This window comes from Macrobrachium nipponense, chromosome 2 (genome assembly GCF_015104395.2).
Source record: "Macrobrachium nipponense isolate FS-2020 chromosome 2, ASM1510439v2, whole genome shotgun sequence".
Taxonomy (NCBI): Eukaryota; Metazoa; Arthropoda; class Malacostraca; order Decapoda; family Palaemonidae; genus Macrobrachium; species Macrobrachium nipponense.
The window spans coordinates 80,520,307-80,543,064 of record NC_087201.1 but is presented as its reverse complement, the minus strand read 5'-3'; the positions used below and the strand labels follow the sequence as shown (position 1 = coordinate 80,543,064).

At 43.9% G+C, this 22,758-nt stretch overlaps 1 protein-coding gene across 3 annotated transcripts in view; it reads right to left on the bottom strand.

The window, feature by feature from the left end:
* Positions 1-22,758, bottom strand: part of LOC135220711 (uncharacterized) — a 181,981-nt gene that overhangs the window by 80,760 nt on the left and 78,463 nt on the right. For all 3 annotated transcript variants that reach the window (XM_064258127.1, XM_064258128.1, XM_064258126.1), the window contains exon 2: positions 9,536-9,736. In XM_064258127.1, coding sequence (XP_064114197.1) covers positions 9,536-9,735 — 200 coding nt within the window. In that variant the 5' untranslated portion in view covers position 9,736. The remainder of the gene's footprint in view (positions 1-9,535; positions 9,737-22,758) is intronic.

Below are 22,758 nucleotides of genomic sequence, written 5' to 3'. Positions count from 1 at the left end.
TATTTGATATTTAATTTCCCCTCTCTTTCTTATGTTATTTTCTTTTTGGCTTTTCATTCTGTATAGGAATTCTGTTCTGTGGACTGTTCGTTATAAATTTCATAAGTGTCTTGTCCCAAAGACAAAAGGATAACTTTCTATTAGTAATGAAAATGATATTTTTATAATAAAATAAGGTTTCACATATACTTACCAAACAATTACAATGCTGTAAGTTTTCTTACCTGGCAGTCAATAAATTCAAATCTCCTGGCGATGGAGACGCTGCCATCGTTTGTGTAAGTGATACAGGTTCCGCCCACTTTTGGGAATACCCGGTACTGCTGAGCTAACTATACTGTCAATTCATTGAGCCACAATGTCCATCTGAGGGAAGGAGGGAGGGCTCTGATTATGTAATTGTTTGGTAAGTATATGTGAAACCTTATGTTATTATAAAAATCATTTTTACATAAGTGACTTACCAAACAATTATAGCTGAATTCTAGTTACCTGGAAGGTGGGTATATGGACAGCTTTATGAAAAGACAACAATCATTTGCTCACATTATATAATGTTTGCAGTACCTTACCTTGTGAGAGAGCAGCTGCAGGTAGCTACTGCCTCTGGTCAGCGCTCTCATCACCTGTATGAGACGTGGCAGTAATGGCCAGGATCGTCCCTACTAATGGTGGGATTTTTGTAACCTTGGAGGTTCACCGATGGTTGACAAAAAATAAAACGAAGTTTTCCCTAGCCCTGGGCAAAGACCGTATAAAAACAAAACCATCACCTACACTAAAAAACCATTATCATACCCTTAACCATAAATAAAATGGAGGGTCCTGGTACACGTACCCCCAGGTTTCCCAAAAAACTTGACAACCTTAGTTACAAGGCAAGGAGATAGTAGAGGGAAAAGACTGGTCCCCCTATGCTTCCGCTCCCAACACCATTCCCCCTACCGACAAAGGCCCCAATCTAAAACAATTTTCAAAAATAGTTTCTATATCCTTCAAGTAGTGCAACACAAACACCAATTTCGACCTCCAGAACATCGTTTGCACAATGGAGGATATTGACATATGTCTTGAATGCTAAGGACATTGCTACTGAACGAATCACGTGTGTCTTCACTTTTAGCACATGAAGAGTTTGATCTTGAATTTGGGCATGCACTTCTAGAATCAAACTCCTCAGGAAGAATGAAATTGCGTTCTTCGAAAGAGGATGGGAAAGGTCTCTCACCGAGCACCAGAGTCAGTTCGAGTTTCCTCTTGACGTTTTTGTCCTAATCAGGTAGTGTCTGATGGCTCTCACTGGACATAACATACATTCCTCATCTTCCACTCCCACTATGTCAGTTAAGCTATTGATTATGAAAGAACGAGCCCAAGGATTTGAAGGATCCTCGTTCTTGGCAAGGAATTCTTTTACATACGAGCAAACTGCATTACTCTGGGCGAAACCTACTTCCTTACTGACCTCCTGCAACTCGCTTACTCTGCCAACTGTGGCTAAACTGACTTGGAAGTGTCCTCCTCATTACATCTCTTAAGGATGAAGAATTCAAAGGCTCAAATTGGGGACTAGAAAGCCACCTTAATACTACACCCAAATTCCAGTCCATTTTGTCCGGCTTGCGCACTCTAGAGGAACTAAAGGATCTAATCAGGTTACTGATATCCGATTGGATGAGATGTCGAGGCCTCTGTGCTTGAAAACCGATGAAACCATGGACACACATTGTTTAATAGTTGAAGTGGACAATTTTCTGGACTCCCTCATAAATAACAGAAAATCCGTGATTCCTGTTATAGTCATCTTAGAAGAAGAGATGTTATATCGTTTGCACCACCACCTAAAGACTTTCCACTTCGACTGGTAGAGCTTAGCAGAAGAGCCTTCTTCTACAGTTTGCCATAGCTTCTGACGCTCTTCGTGAAAAACCTTTAGCTCTGACAAGGTTCCTGACAGTCTGAATTATGTCAGGGCCAGAGCACATAATCCTTGGTGATACCGGTCGAAGTGGGGTTGTTTGAGAAGAAATGGACTTTGTGGAAGGAGCCTGGGGAAGTCCACTAGAAGCTTGAGAAGGTCCAGGAACCATTCTTTCTTGGGCCAGAATGGAGTCACTAGAGTCATCGTCACATTCTGGTGCTATTGAAACTTGTTTAAAACTTCTCTTATCATCCCGAAGAGAGGGAAAGCATAAACGTCGAGGCCTGTCCAGTCTAGCAGCATTGCATCTGTTCTCCACGCTAGCGGGTCTGGAACTGGAGAACAGAAAATTGGAAGACGATCGTTTCTTGAGGTGGCAAACAGATCTATTGTTGGCTTTCCCCATAGCCTCCAAAGATCGTGACAAACTCTCTCATTCAGAGTTCCTTTCTGTTGGCAGTATCTGATTTGAGTGACTCAGTTTGTCTGCTAAAACGTTCATTTTCCCTCAAACAAATCTTGGAAGCAGAGAGATCATCTGCTCGTTCGCCCAAATGAGGAGTTCTTCCGCTACTCTGTTGAGAGAGAACAAGTGAGTCCCTCCTTGCTTTCGTACATATGACAATGCTGTGGTGTTGTCTGCGTAGATCACTATCTTCCTTCCAGCGACTGGAGGTGTGAACGCTTGTAGTCCTAAACAGATCACCTTCAATTCTTTCAAATTTGTGTGTAAGGTCATCTCTTGTTCTGTTCAAAGACCTGAGACCCTCCTGTCTCCTAGAAGGGCTCCCCATCCCTTGTCCGATGCATCTGAGAAGAACTCAAGGTTGGGGTTGGACACAAATAGTGAAAGTCCTTCTTGTAGGCTCTCCTTTGACTGCCACCAGCGTAGATCCGACTTGATTTCTTCTGTTAAGGGGAAGACTAGCGAGTCCAGTTGCGTCTTCCGATACCAATTCGCTTTCAGGAAGAGCTGAAGAGACCTCATGTGTAGAAGGCCTAACATAACAAAGCTCTCCACTGAAGCAAGGGTCCCAAGGAGGCTCATCCACTCTAGGGTGAGCAAGACGGGTGAAGAAGAAACTGTAGGACTGTTGAAAAGCAGGACTCGATTCTCTTCGGGGAGAGAAAAGCCCGAAAAGCTAGAGAGTCCAGAACCATCCCTAAATAGGGAATCCTCTGAGTTGGGGCCAATCGAGACTTTTACATCTTTATCTGAATACCCAATCGCTGTGTCAAAAAAAGTCTTCTCTGAGTCCTTCACACACTGATGACTGCATCTGGATCTCAGGAGCCAGTCGTCCAAGTAAAAAAGCTGCATTGATCCCCATCAGATGTAGGCATTTCCCCAGTGGAGCGAGAATCTGAGTAAATACCTGAGGGGCAGTCGATAGTCCAAAATATACCATTGAATTGGTATTATGTATTAATATCATTTCAAAGTCATATGAAACATTTTACCATTAGGAATAGATAAACAGCCAGCAACAGAGAGAGAGAGAGAGAATAACTCCTTACAATATCAAAAGATTGAAATGTACTTCTATAGGCAACACTTCTTCCCCTCCCATTAACCCTTAAACGCCGAGCCGGTATTTCCGAAAGTGTCTCCCGTATGCCAGCGGTGTTCGCGAGTGAGCGCCAAAGCGGAAAAAAAGTTTTTTTCAAAAAATCACAGCATGCTTAATTTTCAAGATTAAGAGTTCATTTTTGGCTCCTTTTTTTGCCACTGCCTGAAGTTTAGTATGCAACCATCAGAAATGAAAAAAAATATCACTATCATATATAAATATTGGAATATATGACAGTGCAAAAAACATTTTTCATATATAATTGTATACAAATCGTGCTGTGAGCAAAACGGTTAAAGCTAATGAGGTAATTATTTTTTCGTTGTATTGTACACTAAATTGCGATGATTTTGGTATATAAAAAATTGTAAAAACGATCAAAGCAACACAGAGAAAATATTATCACAATATGATGCCTGAATTCGTAATGTGCGGACATAAAAAAAAGTTGTTTTAAAAAATTCACCATAAATCGAAATATTGTGCTAGAGACTTCCCGTTTATTGCAAAATTAAGGTAATTGATTAAGTATTACTAGACTGTAAGTGTTGTAGCTTACAATTGCATTTTTCGACCATTTCGGTCAAGTTAAAGTTGACCAAAGGTAGAATTTTTTCTATTTATTGTTATTTATATGAAAATATTTCAAAACTGATAAAAGCTACAACAATGGGTTGTTATTAGTTGTATTCTACATAAAATTGCGCACATTTTCATATATAAAACCTTATGTAACGGCTAATTTCAAATGGTGCAAACATTACGACAATCGGATGAAAAAATTTATGATTTTTCGGAAGAGTTACAGCACGGATGTAAGGAAACAGTTTTTTCATAAATTCACCATAAATCTAAATATTGTGCTAGAGACTTCCAATTTGTTGCAAAATAAAGGTAAATGATTGAGTATTACTAGAATGTAATAGTTTTAGCTTACAAGTCCGTTTTTCGACCATTTCGGTTGAGTCAAAGTTGACCAAAGGTTGAAATTTTGGCACTTATCATTATTTATATGAAAATATTTCAAAACTGATAAAAGCTACAACCATGAGTTGTTTTTTATTGTATTCTACATGAAATTGCGCACATTTTCATATATAATACTCTATGTAACGGCTAATATAAAATGGTGCAAAAATTATGTCAAAGTGATGAAATAATTTCTGAGATGTGTCGCTGGTGCTTTTTAGTGCGAGAAGAAAGAAATTCGCGCTTGCGCGCCTGGGTAACAATTGTAAACAAAACAACAGCTTGGTCCGTGAGCTCCCAGCATCCCCCATGGTGCGTGATTCCAAGGATTCCGCGAATTTAAAAAAAAACTTTTTTTCTTCGACGTACCATACGTCGGTTCGGCACCCGACAGACAATTTTCGTCGACGTTTAATATGTCCAATCAGCATTAAAGGGTTAATAGTACATATATCTTTTCCAGAGAAGAGAGAAAGAGAGGGCTGAACAATTATCTATTTGTCTGTCTATCAATTCTTTTGATGAGAGAGGGAGAGAGAGAGAGAGATAAAAGGAGGAAGAAATAGAAACACCAAATGTATACCTTAAGTAACACTCTACATCAAATTTACCTTAAATTATTATCATAATCTTTTAGAGACTGTATTAATATAATTTCAAAGTAATCCTAAACATTAGTACCGTTAAAGGTATATACGTACATACATACGTACTTCTAGCACTTGCAGCCAAGAGAGAGAGAGAGAGAGAGAGAGAGAGAGAGAGAGAGAGAGAGAGAGAGATTGTTCTTACAGTATTAAAAGAATGAAATAGAAAGATTATTGTATTTAAAATACCCACATATGAATTTTGTAATTACAGTTATAGTATTATTGTTATACATACAGTATTAAAGTATTATTATTGAAAAATTTTAATAATAAACTAATTACATACATATACGTACCATGAAAATCATCTCATCTCAGTGAGAGAGAGAGAGAGAGAGAGAGAGAGAGAGAGAGAGAGAGAGAGAGAGAGAGAGAGAGAGAGAGACTGCTGCATAAAAACCATTGAAACCATTTACTATTATATGGCACTGTTCCCCTCCTGTCACATTACTTGACATATTTGACAGCTTCCGAGCTCCGAGTGTCTCTGGAGTTGAGAGAAGGTAGGGAAATGGATACAGAGAAAGACGAAGGGAAGAATTTTAATTTGAAATTACAGTTATATCGTTATTATTATTATTATTATTATTATTATTATTATTATTGTACTTAGGAAGCAGACCCTCTCTCAAGCATACTTTATTAAAATAATGGCTACTTCAGCAGTGTTACACTTGTAGAGATTCTTCTTTATTTTGCGAATAGCGGCTTTTTCCGTGCTACTTAACAGGCTAGTAGAGTGCTTATAGAGGTCATGGTCAAATACAGGGTCAAAATAGGTGTATATATTTGAATTTTACAGATAAACTATGACACCATAGTCATCAAAGTCATTAATGATTTTCTCTCTGTCTGTCTGTCTGTCTGTCTGTCTGTCTGTCTCTGTCTCTGTCTCTCTCTCTCTCTCTCTCTCTCTCTCTCTCTCTCTCTCTTTCTTAAAGCGAGCTTTCGTCTGGAGCTGCCAGACATCCTCGGGCTGGGAAGCTGAGGTTGGACTGATCTTAGTGCGGTGTCCGTCCTCCTTATATCTGTGGTTGACAGCAGGGGGTCTGCCCCATGCTTGTCTCCTATTGGCTGGTGGCGGTGAGTCTTGGTTTTCATTGGTTGCGTGAGCCAGGTCTTAAGCCACTTTCTTCGAGCCGATGGTTGCATTGCAGCAGATCCTGCAGCCGTCTGGATCTCCTGAGCGGCGCTGTAACGTTAATGGGCGTTGCGCTACGCTGTGGGACATCACGGCTAACTTGATTTCCATCGACTGCAGGAGTACCTCGTTCGGGGGCGTTGTCTTCCTTGGAGTTGTCGTGATCGGTGGTGTTATTGTTGGTGGCAGGTCTTCTCATACTCGTAGGGAGGAGAAATTCATTCTGCGTTGTATTCAGTGTAGGTTTTATTTGCTGGATGGGGAGCGCCTCCAGCAGGCACGACCGACGGGCATCAGGGGCCTTCCCGATGATTTTCGTGTTCTGTATGATGACATCCCGGGAGATGGCCTCCTGATGTTTGGTGTGGGCGTGATTCTTGATAGCCCCCTCTTGGGCGTGGCAGATATGGACGTTATATTGATGACATCTTTGTGCAAGTCAATGCCGAGGATGAGGTAGAAGCCCTCCGTCAAGCGTTTCAGCAATGCAGTGTGCTGAATTACACAGTCGAACACAGCTCCGACAATCGGCTCCCCTTCCTCGACGTCCTTGTAAGCAAGACGGAAGACGGTCTCCGTACTTCAGTCTACACAAAGGAGACCAATTTAGGACTTTGCCTCAACGGAGACAGCGAGTGCCCGGCCAGATTCCACCGTCAGGGCCTTCGACCTGGCAGGACACTCCCAGGAACTCGACCGCGCCTCCCAAATACTTGTGTTTTTTTGTTTTGTATGGTGTTTTTACGTTGCATGGAACCAGCGGTTATTCAGCAACGGGACCAACGGCTTTAAGTGACTTCCAAACCACGTCGAGAGTTAATTTCTATCACCAGAAATCCACATCTCTTACTCCTCAATGGAATGGCCATACCAACCATGCCACTGAGGCGCTTCCCAAGTACTTGTGAATAACGGGTACTCAAATAAATTAATCAGCAAGGAAGTCCGCACAGCCCTGGAGAAATGGTACGGTAGTGAGAGCCCGCAGCCCCGCCCCCACGATAATATCAAGCTGTACTACAAAGCCTTCATGAGTTCCCACTACCGTGAAGAAGAGGACTTCATTAAAAAAATTATTTCTGAAAATGTATCCCCGACTGACGACACCAAGAATATTGACTTAATCATATATCATCAGAATCGGAGGACGCGCGATCTTATTATGAAAAATAACCCCTCTCCACAGGTACGAGAACCCCTGAAGCAGATGCATGTAGTGTACCAGTATACATGCCTAGTCCGCGAATGCAGCGGCACCTACATAGGTATGACTACCATGCGCCTGTCGAAAAAGACTCATGCTATGCCCAAGAAGGGGCTATCAAGAATCACGCCCACACCAAACATCAGGAGGCCATCTCCCAGGATGTCATCATACAGAACACGAAAATCATCGGGAAGGCCCCTGATGCCCGTCGGTTGCGCCTGCTGGAGGTGCTCCTCATCTAGCAAATAAAACCTACACTGAATACAACGCAGGAAGAATTTCTCCTCCCTACGGGTATGAGAAGACCTGCCACCAAAAATGACATCACCGATCACGACAACTCCAAGGAAGACAATACCCCTGAACAAGGTACTCCTCCAGCCGATGGAAATCAAGTTAGCCGTGACATCCCACAGCGTAGCGCAACGCCCATCAACGTTACAGCGCCGCTCAGGAGATCCAAACGGCTGCAGGATCTGCTGCAAAGCAACCATCGGCTCGAAGAAAGTGGCTTGAGACCTGGCTCAGGCAACCAATGAAAACCAAGACTTACCGCCACCAGCCAATAGGAGACAAGCATGGGGCAGACCCCCTGCTGCCAACCACAGATATAAGGAGGACGGACACCGCACCAAGATCAGTCCACCCTCAGCTTCCCAGCCTGAGGATGTCTGGCAGCTCCAGACGAAAGCTCGCTTTAAGAAAGAGAGAGAGAGAGAGTTGGAGAAAATCGTTAATGACTTTGATGACTATGGTATCATAGTCAGGCATAGGCACGGAGACAGGCGGAAGATCCAGTGGGGATGGTCTCTGGGGCTGATCATTAGTAGCTGGGGGACAGAGGACTGCTTAACCTGGAGAAGGAGGAGGCAAAAATGGATCTGTGTGGCACCGACGAAACAACGTCACTGATGGTGTTACCATGGTAACGTGTTGAGTTTACACTAAGTGAGGCGGTGCCACATAACCAGGTATCAACAGTCATTGTCATCCCCGCAGCTGCCCCATGAGTCACAGGGGCTGATGAAAACTGTTCCATCAGCGCCTGGAGAGACGGAGTGCCAGGCAAGCCCAACTTCACCCAAGCCTGTTGCAAATCCTCAACTGTGGAGACAGACGCACCTGATGGAGCAAAATTCGGGTTAGTGGGAGGAGTTCCTACTCGCCCTGAAGAAGTACAACTCCTAGTTGGCGTGCCTCCCCCACTTTTCTACACTTGACAAATCGAGCAAAGCAGAAGGATACATTTCCCCTGAAGGGGAAACAGCGAGACGGGAAGCTTACACGGTGGGAGGAAGGAAGCAAAGGATTAGTCACCAACAGAGTCGTCAGGGGTGTGTAACCCTCCGACAAAGTCTTGGAAGACTTCCCCCAAGATCATTTCCTCCCCTCGTATCTCCCCCACTGCTCCGCCGACCAAGAGATACAAGTCTCACAAGGGTTATTTGTTGAACACTCACGCCTTCGGCATTTTGCAATTTTGGACCTGAAGCCACCACACTTCTTGCCCCTCCACTCCAGGGCAAATGTGTTGTGAAAATGGGCGGTGATAGGCTTATTTGATTCCTGAGTTTGCATAATTCAATAATTATTAAGCAAACAAAACACACAAACATTCAACAGAAAAACAAAAAAACATCTCACAAAGTTTGTTCTCGTACGACAAAGATGGGCAGAGAGCGAGAGCACGTCTGTACACCACGGCAGCCGAAAGCAAAGTGGACTGTTTATGTCTAGTTGGCCGGGACTCCCGATTATCAGACAAGCAGTTACTGCCTAACTACCTTGTTATTATTCTTTTACAACCGATTTCCAGCCTACGCTGAAAGTAAGTCCTTATGTAAAGGAACAAGGGTTTGTATTAAGTGTAGGAACAATTACCACTTTATAACCATGAATCAACAAACATCTCCAGGTTGAGTTGGGGAATAATCTTACACAAAGGGCTATGATTTATACTTGTGTAGAAACAAATACTTCTCCAGGTCTTCCCTTCCATGATACAGATAAAGTCTTTCATCACGTTTAGGTGTATGATTAATCTTATGAAATGTCACATAATAAAAACAAACTAACTTGTAAGGAGTTAAAAGCTTCCACTTTTCTAACAAACGAAAAGCAGCTGTGAGGTCATTACAACCATAAATGTCCCTCATTCGAGAGATTTTGCTTGATGAAGAAAGCTCCAACAAATATAAACGAACTTGATCCATTTGCTCTGAGTTGAGTCGTAACCAAGTACAGGAAATCTCATTCTTTAGGTCAGTATAGGCCATCCTGTCAAGAAAAGTTAAAATATGTTATTGTATAATACAATTAAGTTTGTTCATACTTACCTGGCAGATATATATATAGCTGTATTTCTGACGTCCGACAGAATTTCAAAAACTCGCGGCACACGTAGTGGGGCGGCAGGAGTGGTAGTACCCATTCCCGCCGCTGGGAGGCGGATACAGGAACCATTCCCATTTTCTATTCATATTTATTCATGACCCTTGTCTCCTGAGGGGAGGAGGGTGGGCACTCTAAAGGGATTTTGACAGAGGAAAAATCTATTTCTTTGGCGAGAGACCTGTGCCGCCCATTGAAATCTCCTTATAGCATCATTTCGAAGGTATAAAACTACTATATATACCAGAGAAAAAAGTTGCTTGGATGGGAATGCCGGCATATGCCTAGCTCGCTCACACCCATATAGGGTGTCGGTATAGTAACTGGGGCGTGAAAAACCACTCTCAGAGGTCTCTTACCAATTAGTTATCTCCTCTCCCAACATCCCCCACCGTTACTACGAGGTGCCGTTCTACATCCCACTACTGCCCAGCCACCCCTACCTACCCATGCGTACTAAAACATTCCTCATAGCATCCAAGCTTGGACCAGTGTAGGGGTGAGGAAAAAACAAGGTTGGGTTCACGGGCGGCACAGGTCTCTCGCCCAGAAATAGATTTTTCCTCTGTCAAAATTTCCCTTTCTGGCTCAACCTGTGCCGCTCCGTGAAATAGTAACAGAGAATTGGTCCAATAGCTTGTAATTAGTTACCTGAAAAGGAATAGAATAAAACCTAGGATATATAAAGAAGGAACTTTAATACCGTATCAAAATATATAATCTAATACAAAACTGACATAAAAGTAATCAGTTATCAAAAACTTATTCAGGAAAAACATTTCCAAAAGAAAATAAAGGTGTCTACTAGTAACCTTTATACAAGACAAATATACATACTATACTGGTACTCAAAAGGAGGGGTCCAAGAATTTCTTGGAAACCATCAAAAGATATCACAATATATCTTAATACTATACAATTTACATCCAATAAACTAAATGTTGAGTACCAGAACAGGTTAATTACAATAGGTATAACAATAACAGGTGAGTACAATCTAATTTAAATTAGGTGATACAAGGCTAAGGCAGGGACAATAAATGAGGCAGGTAGGGGAGAAAGAAAGGTAAGGAATACTAATGAATTAACTTCTAACATGGTTCTGATATATCAGGAGGAACTACATTTCTGCTGCCACTGTTGCAAATTTAGGGCTTCCAAGGATTTTAAGTAATGGCGTTTAAATACTAATGGTGATTTCCAACTGTATACTTTTTTAAATCTTCAAAATTCATATGGTGAAAATAATTAATGAGTGGCTTACTGCCTCGAATATCATGAGCATGTGGAATTGATTCTTGGATTAGCTTGTTTGATAAAATAAAGAATCTGCTGTCTAATTCTTTTAAGGAAATGTTCCTCCATTTTCTAATAAATAAAGGGCCTGAAGACTTATTAGAAGTTCGTTCAGATAAGCTTTCAAAGTGTTAACTGGACATAAGGATGGATCCTGTGGAAGTGGGACAATCCCCTCCACGGTGACCATCGGTTCTGTGGATCCTCATTCTTTGCTAAAAATCTCTTGTCTGGAAAGATTTGTACTTCCCCAGATGCGAGAAAAACAATATGATTCGGTTCTCTAGATAATGCTGAAAGCTCAGATATTCTGGCTCCAGATGCTAAACTTACCAAAAATAAAGTTTTTCTAAACAGTGTATGTATGAACATGAATCATTATTGGTTTCAGAGGCCAGTTTAAGAACATCATTAAAAACCAGGAAACTGTGTGGGAGCGGGGTTACTGGTTTTAGTCTGGCGCAAGCTTTTGGAATTGAAAAATGAAAAATGAAAAATAGAATCTGTAAGATTAATTAAATTAAACCCAATCTGAAATATCTTCTTCAAGGCAGATTTAATTGTTGTAATTGTATTAGCTGCTAATCCCGTTTCAAACAGGGTCCTAAAAAAGGTAACTGCTAGGTCCGAGTCATTGCTCTAACCTTAGAATTTTATTAAGAACTTTGCCAGTTTTCTTACAGCTGAATCATATTGACGAAGGGTTGAGTCCCTTTTATCTGACTCTAGAAACAAGGTATTTAGAGGATCAATGTTAGCATCTCTTTGTGCTGCAAATTTCATAAAGTCCATAAAGTTAGGGCACTCTGAATTCTTGAGGAAGCTAACACACTGCGAGTTTGTACTACCTGTGTCAACTTGGGATCTGGGATCCGCGAGGGAGGAGTCCTAGTTCTACCATCAGAGGAAAACCAATTGTGGCTCTTGGGCCAATTGGGGGCTACCAGAGCTATCTGACCTTTGAAAGTCCTGAGTTTGTCTAGTACTTTCATTAACATGTTTATCGGAGGGAACAGATAAATTCTTTGCCAAGTGTTCCAATCTATGGACATGGCGTCCGTGGCATAGGCCAGAGGTCCAGGTTGGGAGACAACATAACATTTTAGTTTGTTGTTGGATTCCGTGGCAAATAGGTCCACCTGAAGGTTCGGAATTCTGTTGACAAAATCCAATTGAATGAATCTTTGTCCAATGACCATTCCGACTCCAGCGGAGTTCTCCTTGAAATGCGTCCGCTACCACCACTTTCTCACTCCTGCTAGGTGTACAGCTGACAGGTGCCATTGGTTTCTTGTTGCAATCGTAAAGATTGCTATCATCACATGATTTATGTGACTTGATTTGGATCCCCCTCTGTTTAAGCAATGGACGATTACTTCGTTGTCCAGATTAATCTGATGTGTTGCTTCTTTGCGGGGCTAGTTTCTTCAGAGTTAAGAATACTGCCATGGCTTCCAATATGTTGATGTGAGTTGACGCAATGTTACTGACCACAAACCTTGGACTTTTTCGTATTGGGAGTAACCTCCCCAACCGCTTAGAGAGGCGTCTGTGTGTATTACCAATGCTGGTGGTGGAAATCGTAGGGGAATCGATTTTTTTGCCAGATTCTTGGCCTTGGTCCAAGGGAGCAATCTTTTCTTTAGTATTTGTGGGATTAGAGATATTTTGTCTCGTTTCCTCTTGTTCGCCTTGGATCGCCATACCCGATTTATATCTTTCAGTTTGCTTTAGTAATGTGTCTGTTACTGATGCAAAACTGAAGTGAGCCTAGAATTCTTTCTTGTCTTCTCCTGGACGTTAATTTGTCCTTGAGAAAATTTTTTGTTTTCTTTGCTATTTCTTTCCTTTTTGTTGAGGGAAGAGATAGTCTGTGTGATTAGGTTCCATGCAGTCCTAACCATTGGAAACGTGCTGCTGGAGTAAGACGGGACTTCTTGAGGTTTATTTGAAACCTAAGTGTTCCAAAAAATTTTATGACTTTGTTTGTCGCCTTTACGCAATCCTCTATATTGCTGGCCCATATAAGCCAATCGTCTAGAGAGGCCACTAACTGTATCCTTGAGTTCTCAGCTCTTGGACTACTGTCTCTGCCAGCTTCGTAAATATCCTGGGCGCTATACTGAGTCCGAATGGCATCACTTTGAATGAGTATGCCCTTCTGCCTAGTTTGAATCCTAGAAAGGGACGAAAATGCCTTGCTATCGGAACATGATAGTAAGCGTCTGTAAGATCTATAGAGGTGGTGACGGCCCCACGGGAAGTAAGGTCCGCACCTGCGAGATAGTCAACATATGGAACTTGTCGCATCGAATGTAAGTATTCAGATGTGACAAATCTAGAATCACCCTTCTTTGTTCTGAGTCTTTCTTTGGCACGCTGAACAAGCGTCCTTGAAATTTCAAAGATCTTACTTCTTTTATTGCATTCTTTTGCAAAAGATCTTTGGTGTATAGGTCTAGTTCTGCCGATGGAGCTTGATGAAAACTGGTTAGTGGAGGGGGCCCTTTGTATCCAACTCCACCCCAGACCCTTGGATACTATGCTGGAAGCCCACTTGCTGAACTCCACCGGCTCCGAAATTTGTATAGTCTTCCCCCTACCTGAGATGTCTCAATGGTTTGAAGAGGGTCTGTTTCCTCGTCTACCCCTGTATCCTCTGCCTCTTGTTGAAGTCCTTCCACCTCTATTATGAAAGTTACCTCTGGCTTCTACTACCTCTGGCGTACCTATTGTACCCATGGAACACTCCTTGTGTCTCAAAGGAGGGTTAAAAAAATTTAAAAGCCGGAGAAGGAGCTTGATGTTGAGGAGGCTGAGTCATCCAAAACGTATTGTTGTTGTTGGGGTTGGGATTTAGACGTAGACGGCTGAGTCCTTGAGGTACAGGAATCGTCGTCTGAACGACAGCTTGGGGTTGTGGAGTCTGGTATGATTGGAAGTTCCTAAACCTCTTCCTGCCTCTTGTCTGATTTCCTGATTGTTCATATTTCCGTTTTGGCATCAGGCCAACGAACTTTGAGACTTTGATTGACCCTAGCAGGCCTCACCTAAGACACTGTTAACAATGTCTTCCGGGAATAAGTCTGGGCCCAAATGAGGCTTTAATCAATTTATTTGGCTCATGCCTTATTGTAGCTTCTGAAAGCACATGCTTTCTGCAATTACGGCGTGCTACAGCAAAGTCATAGGCATCACTTTGAAGTGTGAGGAGGAGAGACTTGGTAAGGATCTTGAACAAGACTCGTCTTGGTATACCAGCGAAGCCATTTCTCGCCATTGTAGCGGAGTTGATTGATCTACTTAACCGAGTTACGTGCCTCATACTCGATTCTGACCAAGGATTTCTGGGAGTCTCGGAAGTTTGTCACTGAACTGTGTAGAGGCACAGTCAATGTTCAGTTTCCCTGTGGTGAAAGTTGCTGGGGCGTCAACCCAGCATTCATGATCTCCCGGAAAAAGTAGAGAAGTCAACTCCGTCTCTCTTAGTTGTGGCATGGGCTTGTCTCCATAGCCGCCTGAAGAGCCAGATCAACTACTTTTGTAGTACAAGGTGTCGGTGTTTGACCTTCTACTACAAACATTGTGTAAGAACTCTTATGGGGGGACAACATTGTGTTCACACACCCCTCCCATTCGTTCAATGTCCGGACCATGCGGACTGAGCCTGTTCCTTAGGATAGATCATCGTCTCCTTAGGAATCTTATCTAGTCTTACTAGCGCTTCCTCTGTCAGTCGAGCATATCCTGGGAAGGGAAACTGCAATCCCGGCGGGTAGAATTCAAAGTCCTCTACCGGCCGAGTTCCACATCCTTCTATGGTAACATGCCATCCACGAATGGTGCATGTAAAGCCAATCGCCACGGATTGCTCTTTACGAAAGCCGGAAGTTTAGAAGCGTCTGGCAACCACAAACTGTTGTTGTTGTGGCAGTCCAGTTCTCAGGAGATTTCTAACATGTTCTCCTGGTTTTGCAGTCTCTGAGCAAAAGTGTCCATAGACTGCAAACCGATCCGATGGTTCCAATCTGAGATTGGACCATACTTCCCATCTTCTCCATTAAAAGATTAGAGAAGGCAACCGGATCAAAGGAAGGTTCTGAAGCCTTAGATTTGGAGCTCCTTGATCTAGACCCGTGGATGTAGGGGAGTAGCTGCTACCGAATCTCCGAAGACTTAGATGCATTTAATGACTTGGTAAGTCTCGGTAACCTAGATGGTTTACTTGCTTAGATAAGGCCTTCCTCAAGTGTTTGACTTTTGGTATTACTGAGCCTGGTTTGTCCCCAACCAGGGTCTTGCAGTAAACAATTGAAAAGAAGCATGAGAAGATGTTAAAGATGGTGCAGGGCTAAGAACAGGAATCTTAGACCGCACACTACTTGCCCCACTTACCTCCCTACCTTGATCGCTGGCATCCAGAACCATTGGTTCTATGTCAAGGCGGATGGCCCGCCACGTCTTCTAACACTTCTTCCCCTAGTCCCTCAAGATCTTCAGGCAAGGACTGCGTGTCTTCCCTTATCTTGGCAATAATGGGTGCAGCACTTCCTTGGGAACTGCCGCTGACATCTTGGCATTTGGGTAGAGGAGGGTGCATAACTCCTCTGATAGAATATAAGGTTTTCTTAGCCTTAACGTTACGGCCGATCCGCCACCCAGATCTTGAGGGTCGAAAGAGAGTTGTTCTTGACAGCCTGTGGGGTCTGAAAAAATAAGTACTAATTAGGATTATCACTTTCTAAAAACTAAAGAGAATAATTTGTTCACTTCTTGAACATCATACTCATAATTAGTAATGAAAATATCTAAGTGCGGACTCACCGAGTCCGAGGTTATATCGGCAAAAAGCCCATAACAGATCTCACACGCATCCGGATGCCAGACGATGAGGTCATCGACCTGTACGGCGCAGGGTGCATGGGACCTGCAAACCTCATGTCCGCACCTTTGCTGAAGGACAGCTGCGCAAGTGTCATCTGACAACGCACCACCTGTAAGGTAAATTGATACATAAGTATTCAATTTGTATATATAAACTACCGGAAGCCCCGGATTATTTATCGTAATCTTAAATTATAACATATATAGTAAAAATAGACTTCTGTATACTAAATTTTAACATATACAGCTCGGTCATTTAGTTCTATGAATCTTTTTATTCTGTTGAAAATTATGGCGGATCTAACTCGTATTTATCCGCCTGCTCCGGGAAACTAAATCCACTTAAGGAAAAAATATTCTCTAATGATTGTATCGCTACCAAGGTAGACGTATACTGTACCAAAAAGGTGAGCGGCGGATATCGGTTACATAGTCTGTCCGCCTGCTCCGAAATTTCGTGCATAGTAAACAATAGAATATAAGATTTTGTAGGCTACGTCTGTACGCCTCTTCCGGGATCGACCGACAAAATTCTATTTGTGTGTAATCTACGATATCAGAAACAGGGTGAGATACCTGAATCTGCTCAATACACTAAAATATTAGTGTGTAGAACTATTCCGGTTGTAACGGAATCAAAATAATGCGGCGGAAACCCGAAAGGGAGACTGAGTGTACGCATAAGTTGCTCTATCCGGTGCGTTCGGAAGCCAATCGAAACCAGCTAGAAAAGCGTCACTGTCCTAACTCATGGTATGCCCATATATCGCTAACATATTCCGTCGCTCCCGATATAGACTATAACTAAAGCCTAAAAAGTAACCTGAATCGTGTGATAAAAGGTATCTCCCCGAAGGGTACTAGGCGGGGGTCGGCAGAGCGAAAACTGGTTCGTCGCGATCAAGTGGACCTATGACCGGTCAGGTGGACAACCCTACTGATGATAAAGATCCAATTGAACCACGAGATATGTAGCTTACAAAACTAAATGACCAAAATTAAAGTGAATAATAGATAATTAGGTAATAATGGCACACAACGAATACAACATAATATTAAGCTAGACAAAAATTAAGCCGAGCGAGAATAGCCTAGGTCTCCAACATCGGGTGAGATACTGATATGGTCAGGTAGGCTATATCACTCTTAAAAATATCTCTACGAAATCGGGTGATTGCCGATTAAGATGCAAAGATAAATTACGCTCAAAAGTTGTCAAACCAAGGGAAACTCCCTAAAGTAGGATATGACTCGAACATGTAATGCTCGGACCGTAGCCCAGTGTATGCCAAATCACTAAATATCTAAAACCCACGTAAACATCGTATAAAAATTATACAAAATATTAAAAGTGCATTTATTTCCATATGTCTAGGACAAAAAATGATTGCCATTAGTATGAGGAACTAATGGTCAATAAACATGTAAACAAAGCTCCGTGAAGTAGCGACATCAAAATGGCCGGACTGGGTCGGATATCTACGATCCTTGATCAAGATCGTATTCTCGTAGGAAATACCTATGATAAAGAGAACGCAACTTCAGTGCATAGCACATCCAATAGTAGTACTCAACTTAGTAGTGGAAGCTTCTAGGAGGTCCGACATTATATGAAAATCAAGCACAAAAATCAACAAACGAAAAACAGTTGTACTTCGTACGATGCTATTGAAAGGAATGTTTAGGTACGCATGGGTGGTAGAGGGGTGGCGGGCAGTAGTGGGATGTAGAACGGCACCTCGTAGTAACGGGGGAGTTGGGAGAGGAGATAACTAATTGGTAAGAGACCTCTGAGAGTGGTTTTTCACGCCCCAGTACTATACCGACCCACCCTATAGGGTGGGATGCGAGCTAGGCATATGCCCGGCATTCATGCAACTTTTTCTCTTGGTATATATAGCAGTTTTATACCTTAGAAATGATGCTATAAGGAGCATTTCACGGAGCGGCACAGGTTGAGCCCAGAAATTAGTATATTATCTGCCAGGTAAGTATGAACAAAACTTAATTGTATTATAACAATAAACATTTTGTTCATGAAACTTACCTGTCAGATATATATATAGCTGAATCACACCCTTCGGATGGTGGGTAGAGACAGACTAGGATTTTTTAGGAAACTTAAATTAAAATAAAAGATTAACTTATTGGTTCCTTACCTGATAGCAAAGTAGACTATGTGATTACTGTCACTTAAAGCCTGCTTATGCTTTTATCAGAGTTGCCAGCCAGTTTGGACCTGTAGTGCTGGTGCACTCTGGATGCTCTGTCAACGGGGACGTGACCACAATGTGACAAGACCATCTAGCCAAACATATGGCAGTAACACAGCAACCGACCACCACCTGACCAACTAACCAAAAACCCCCTGACATTAACACTAAGGAATGGGAGAATTTCCACAGAAGATCTCACCATCAACCAAAAAAACACAATAAACTAACCTAACTAAGCTAAGGGATAGGGAGAGAGCCACCTTCAGCCCCCAAAACTGTGTCTGCCGAAATGTAAGGCCCCAAAGAACTACAGTTCTCGTAAATCGTTCTCACATCCCGGAGGTAATGTGAGGCGAATACGGAATTGCTCCTCCAGAAGGTGCTATCAAGAATATCTCTGATAGACATATTCCTTTGGAAGGCAAGAGAAGTAGCTACGGCTCTGACCTCGTGAGCTTTCACTTTAAAGAGGCTCATATCAGTCTTCTGGCAAGATGAATGAGCCTCTTTAATGACGTCCCTCAAGAAGAAAGCAACAGCATTCTTCGACAACGGCAAATCTGGTCCTCTTCACCGAGCACCAGAGATTACCTGAGGGACCTCTTATCTCTTTTAGTCCTATTCACATAGAACTTGAGAGCCCTGACAGGGCCACAGGGCTCTCTCTGGTCTTGGACCCACGAGACTCGATATTCCTTTGATTTCAAAGCTCTTTCTTGGCCAAGGATTAGACGGGTTCTCGTTCTTAGCCAAGAAAGAAGGATTTTCAACGAGCAGACAGCGCTGTCTCCCTTGAAACCCACTAGGCTACTGAACGCTTGGATTTCACTAACTCTCTTCGCCGTCGCCAGAGAAGCTAGGAAAAAGCGTTTTTTCTCGTCAAGTCCCTTAGAGAAGCTTCATGGAGAGGCTCAAAGGGACTTAGCATCAGATGTTTCAACACCACATCTAGATTCCATGAGGGCGGTCTTGCCTGTGGAATCTTGGTGTTTCGAACGACCTTAAGAGATCGTGCAGATCCTTATTGTCGGAGAGGTCCAGTCCTCTGTGGCGAAAAACGGCAGACAACATACTCCTATAACCCTTGATTGTAGGAACTGCCAATTTCTGCACATTTCTTAGATAGAGTAAGAAATCTGCTATCTGATTCACAGAGGTCGTGGAAGAGGAAATCCTTCCTCTTGCACCATGCCCTGAAGGAGGACCACTTAGATTGGTAGACAGCTCTTGAAGAGGCTCTTCGAGCATTAGCGATTGCTCTCACAGCTGCCTTTGAAAAGCCTCTCGCTCTGGCCAACTTTTCGATAGTCCTGAACGCAGTCAGAGCCAGAGCGGAGAGGTTTTGGTGAAACCTTTGAAGTGAGGCTGTCTGAGTAGATCTCTCCTCCAGGGCAACGTTCTTGGGAAGTCCACAAGGAATGTCATGACCTCTGTGAACCACTCTCTTGCTGGCCACATTGGGGCAATCAGAGTCAACCTTGTCCCTTCTGAAGCTGCGAACTTCCTCATTACGTCCCCCATGATCTTGAATGGGGAAAGGCGTAAAGATCCAGGTCTGTCCAGTTCCAGAGCAAACGCGTCCCCACTGCAAATTGCCCCTGGATCCAGAACTGGGAGCAATACAGAGGAAGCCTCTTCGTCCTTGATGTAGCGAACAGGTCTACTAGAGGACGTCCCCACAATCTCCATAATTGTTGACAGACTTCTGGTGCAAGGTCCATTCTGTGGTAGAATCTGATTTCGGCGACTGAGAAGGTCCGCCCTGACATTCTGAACCCCTGCCACGAATCTTGTCAGGATCTTGATGCGCCTTGCGTCTGCCCATAGCAGAACTTCCTTCGCAGGAGAAAAAGGGATCTGGAGCAGAGTTCCTCCCTGATTCTTTAGATACGCAAGGGCTGTGGTACTGTTCTGAGTTGAACTTGAACAACCTTGCTTGACAGTTTGTCTTCGAAGAACTGCAGCGACAGGAATATCGCTGCCAGTTCCTTTACATTGATGTGCCAGGCTACCTGTTCCCCTCTCCAGGAGCCTGACACTTCTCCCCCCCTAGTGTTGCTCCCCAACCGGAAATGGAAGCGTCTGAGAAACAACACTAGGTCGGGGCTCAGAAGATTAAGGAGAAGCCCTCTCGTAACTTCGAGGGTCGAGCCACCATCTTAAGTGGACTTTTACCTTGTTGGAGATCCTTAGGATCGCATTCAGGTCCTCTTTCGACGTCCATTCTTCCGCAAGGAAAAATTGAAGAGGCCTGAGGTGCAGTCTTCCCAGCGAGACAAACTTTTCTAGCGAGGAAATGGTGCCCAGCAGACCTCATCCACTCCCTCACCGAACAAGCTTCTCTCTCTAGGAAGGCTGCGACTTTCTCTAACCCCAGTCGCTGACGTTCCTGGGATGGAAACGCCCGAAAAGCCACTGAATCCATCTGAATCCCCAGATACACGATGGACTGTGTCTGGGGTCAGATGCGACTTTTCGGATTTGACCAAAAGACCCAGAGACTTTGCTAGGGCTAACGTAAACTGAAGGTCCTTTCAGACACTTCTGCCTCGACGACGCTCTGATCAGCCAATCGTCGAGGTATAGAGATATCCTGATCCCTGACGAATGGAGCCACTTCGCTACATTCCTCATAATCATTGTGAAAACCATCGGGGCCGTGCTGAGACCGAAACAAAGGGCTCTGAATTGCCAAACCCTGTTGTCCAAGACGAATCTCAGGTACTTCCTTGAAGCGGGTGGACTGGGACGTGGAAAGTACGCGTCCTGCAGGTCCAGAGACACCATCAGTCGCCAGGTCTCAAGGCTCCCAGCACCGACTCAGGCGTCTCCATTTTTGAACTTGATCTTTTCTACAAAAAGATTGAGCCTGCTCAACATCCAGGACCGGGCGCCAACCTGACGACTGCTTCGGCACTAGGAAAATTCTGTTGTAGAAGCCCAGTGACTCTAGGTCCAAGACTTGGTTCCACCGCTCTTTTTCGACCATCTGGTCTAACAGATCGAAAAGAATTACTTTTCTTCTCTCCCTGATATGATGGAGAGAGGTCTCTGGGAGTTGATGTTAAAGGAGGAGGAGTAAAAAGGGGATCTTGTACGCTCTACTATCTTGAGAGTCCAAGGATCCGCCCCTCTCTGCTCCTCCAAGCCTCCGCAAAGAATTCCAGTCTGGCCCGACTGGGCGTCTGAAGGACGAGATCTTCATTTGCTGGTTTTGGGTTTGAATGAAGCTCTTTCTCTCGAAAAACCTCTCCCTCGAGGAGCTGCTCTCGAGGGGGGTGCCCCGCGAAAGGGTTTGACTTTCGGGGGTTTCGGGGTTTGCTGAATGTCGAAGTGGAAGGAACTGCTGGACGTCTTGAAGACTGTACCAAGAGGTCCTGGGTCGCCTTTTCTTGCAAACTCTTTGCAAGATCCTTTACCATAGCCTGGGGGAAGAGATGGTCCGAAAGAGGCGCAAAGAGCAATTCCGCTTTCTGAGCGGGAGATACCGACTTAGCGGTTAAAATTGCAAAGCAGTGCTCTTTTCTCAGGAAAGCAGTTCCAAAATGAGAAACTAGCTCCTCCGAACCATCCCTGACGGCCTTGTCCATACATGACAAACACGCTGGACAGCTCCCCCAGACTGAGAGAATCAGGACTTCTAGACTGAAGGTCTAAAACTCCCAGACACCAGTCTAGGAAATTAAAAACATTTAGTTTAGGGTACGAAGCAGTCCCTTCAAGTGGTGGCAGTCTCCACAGGAGTCCAGGACAACCTTAGCAGACGATAAGAGAGACCTCCTCGAGCGTCCACTAAACTGGAGGAAGTCACCCAGAGCGGACGAAGGAACCTTTACTCCCACGTCATCCTTGGTCTCAATACCAAATTCCTCCTTTCCCCGGCGAGTCTAGAGGTGGTATGGGCGCAAAGTGGTCTTGCTGATAAAAGTCTTGAAGCTTCTTAAACGCCCTCTTGGTCAACAGCGATGTCTTCAATCTCGACGAATTCAGGGGTCTTAACGGTCTTGGAAGACGAAAGTTGAGAGGGAGGAGACCTAGGGGCTGCCGGCTGGAACTTCTCCCCGAAGGCTAAAACGTAACAGCTAACAAGAAACCTTGTAGTCCGAGACAGCTGAAGCTACCGGCTGTTCTTCTTCGACGGAACTCCCTGGACTAATAAGTTCCCCTTCCTCCCTAAGAGGAACTGGAGAACGCCCCCCATCCATTAGGAAGAAGGAGTACGTCCAGCAGTCTCAATCCTCCTGAACAATGACTTCCGTTGGTTTGGAAGTACCCGCTACAGGTACGGAATCGCCCTTACGTCGATCCTTAGAGGGACGGACATCTTGTGAAAGAGGAGCGTCCTTAGAAGCAACGGGAACTGTCTTAACCAAGGACACGTCCCTACGAGAGGAAGCGCGAGCTTCCTGACGAGAGGCGCCAAAAGCGTCCTGCTTAGCCAAGCAAGCGTCCTGTTGAGCGTCCTCAAAAGCGTCCTGCCTCGCTCGAAAAGCGTCCTGCTTCGAACGGCGA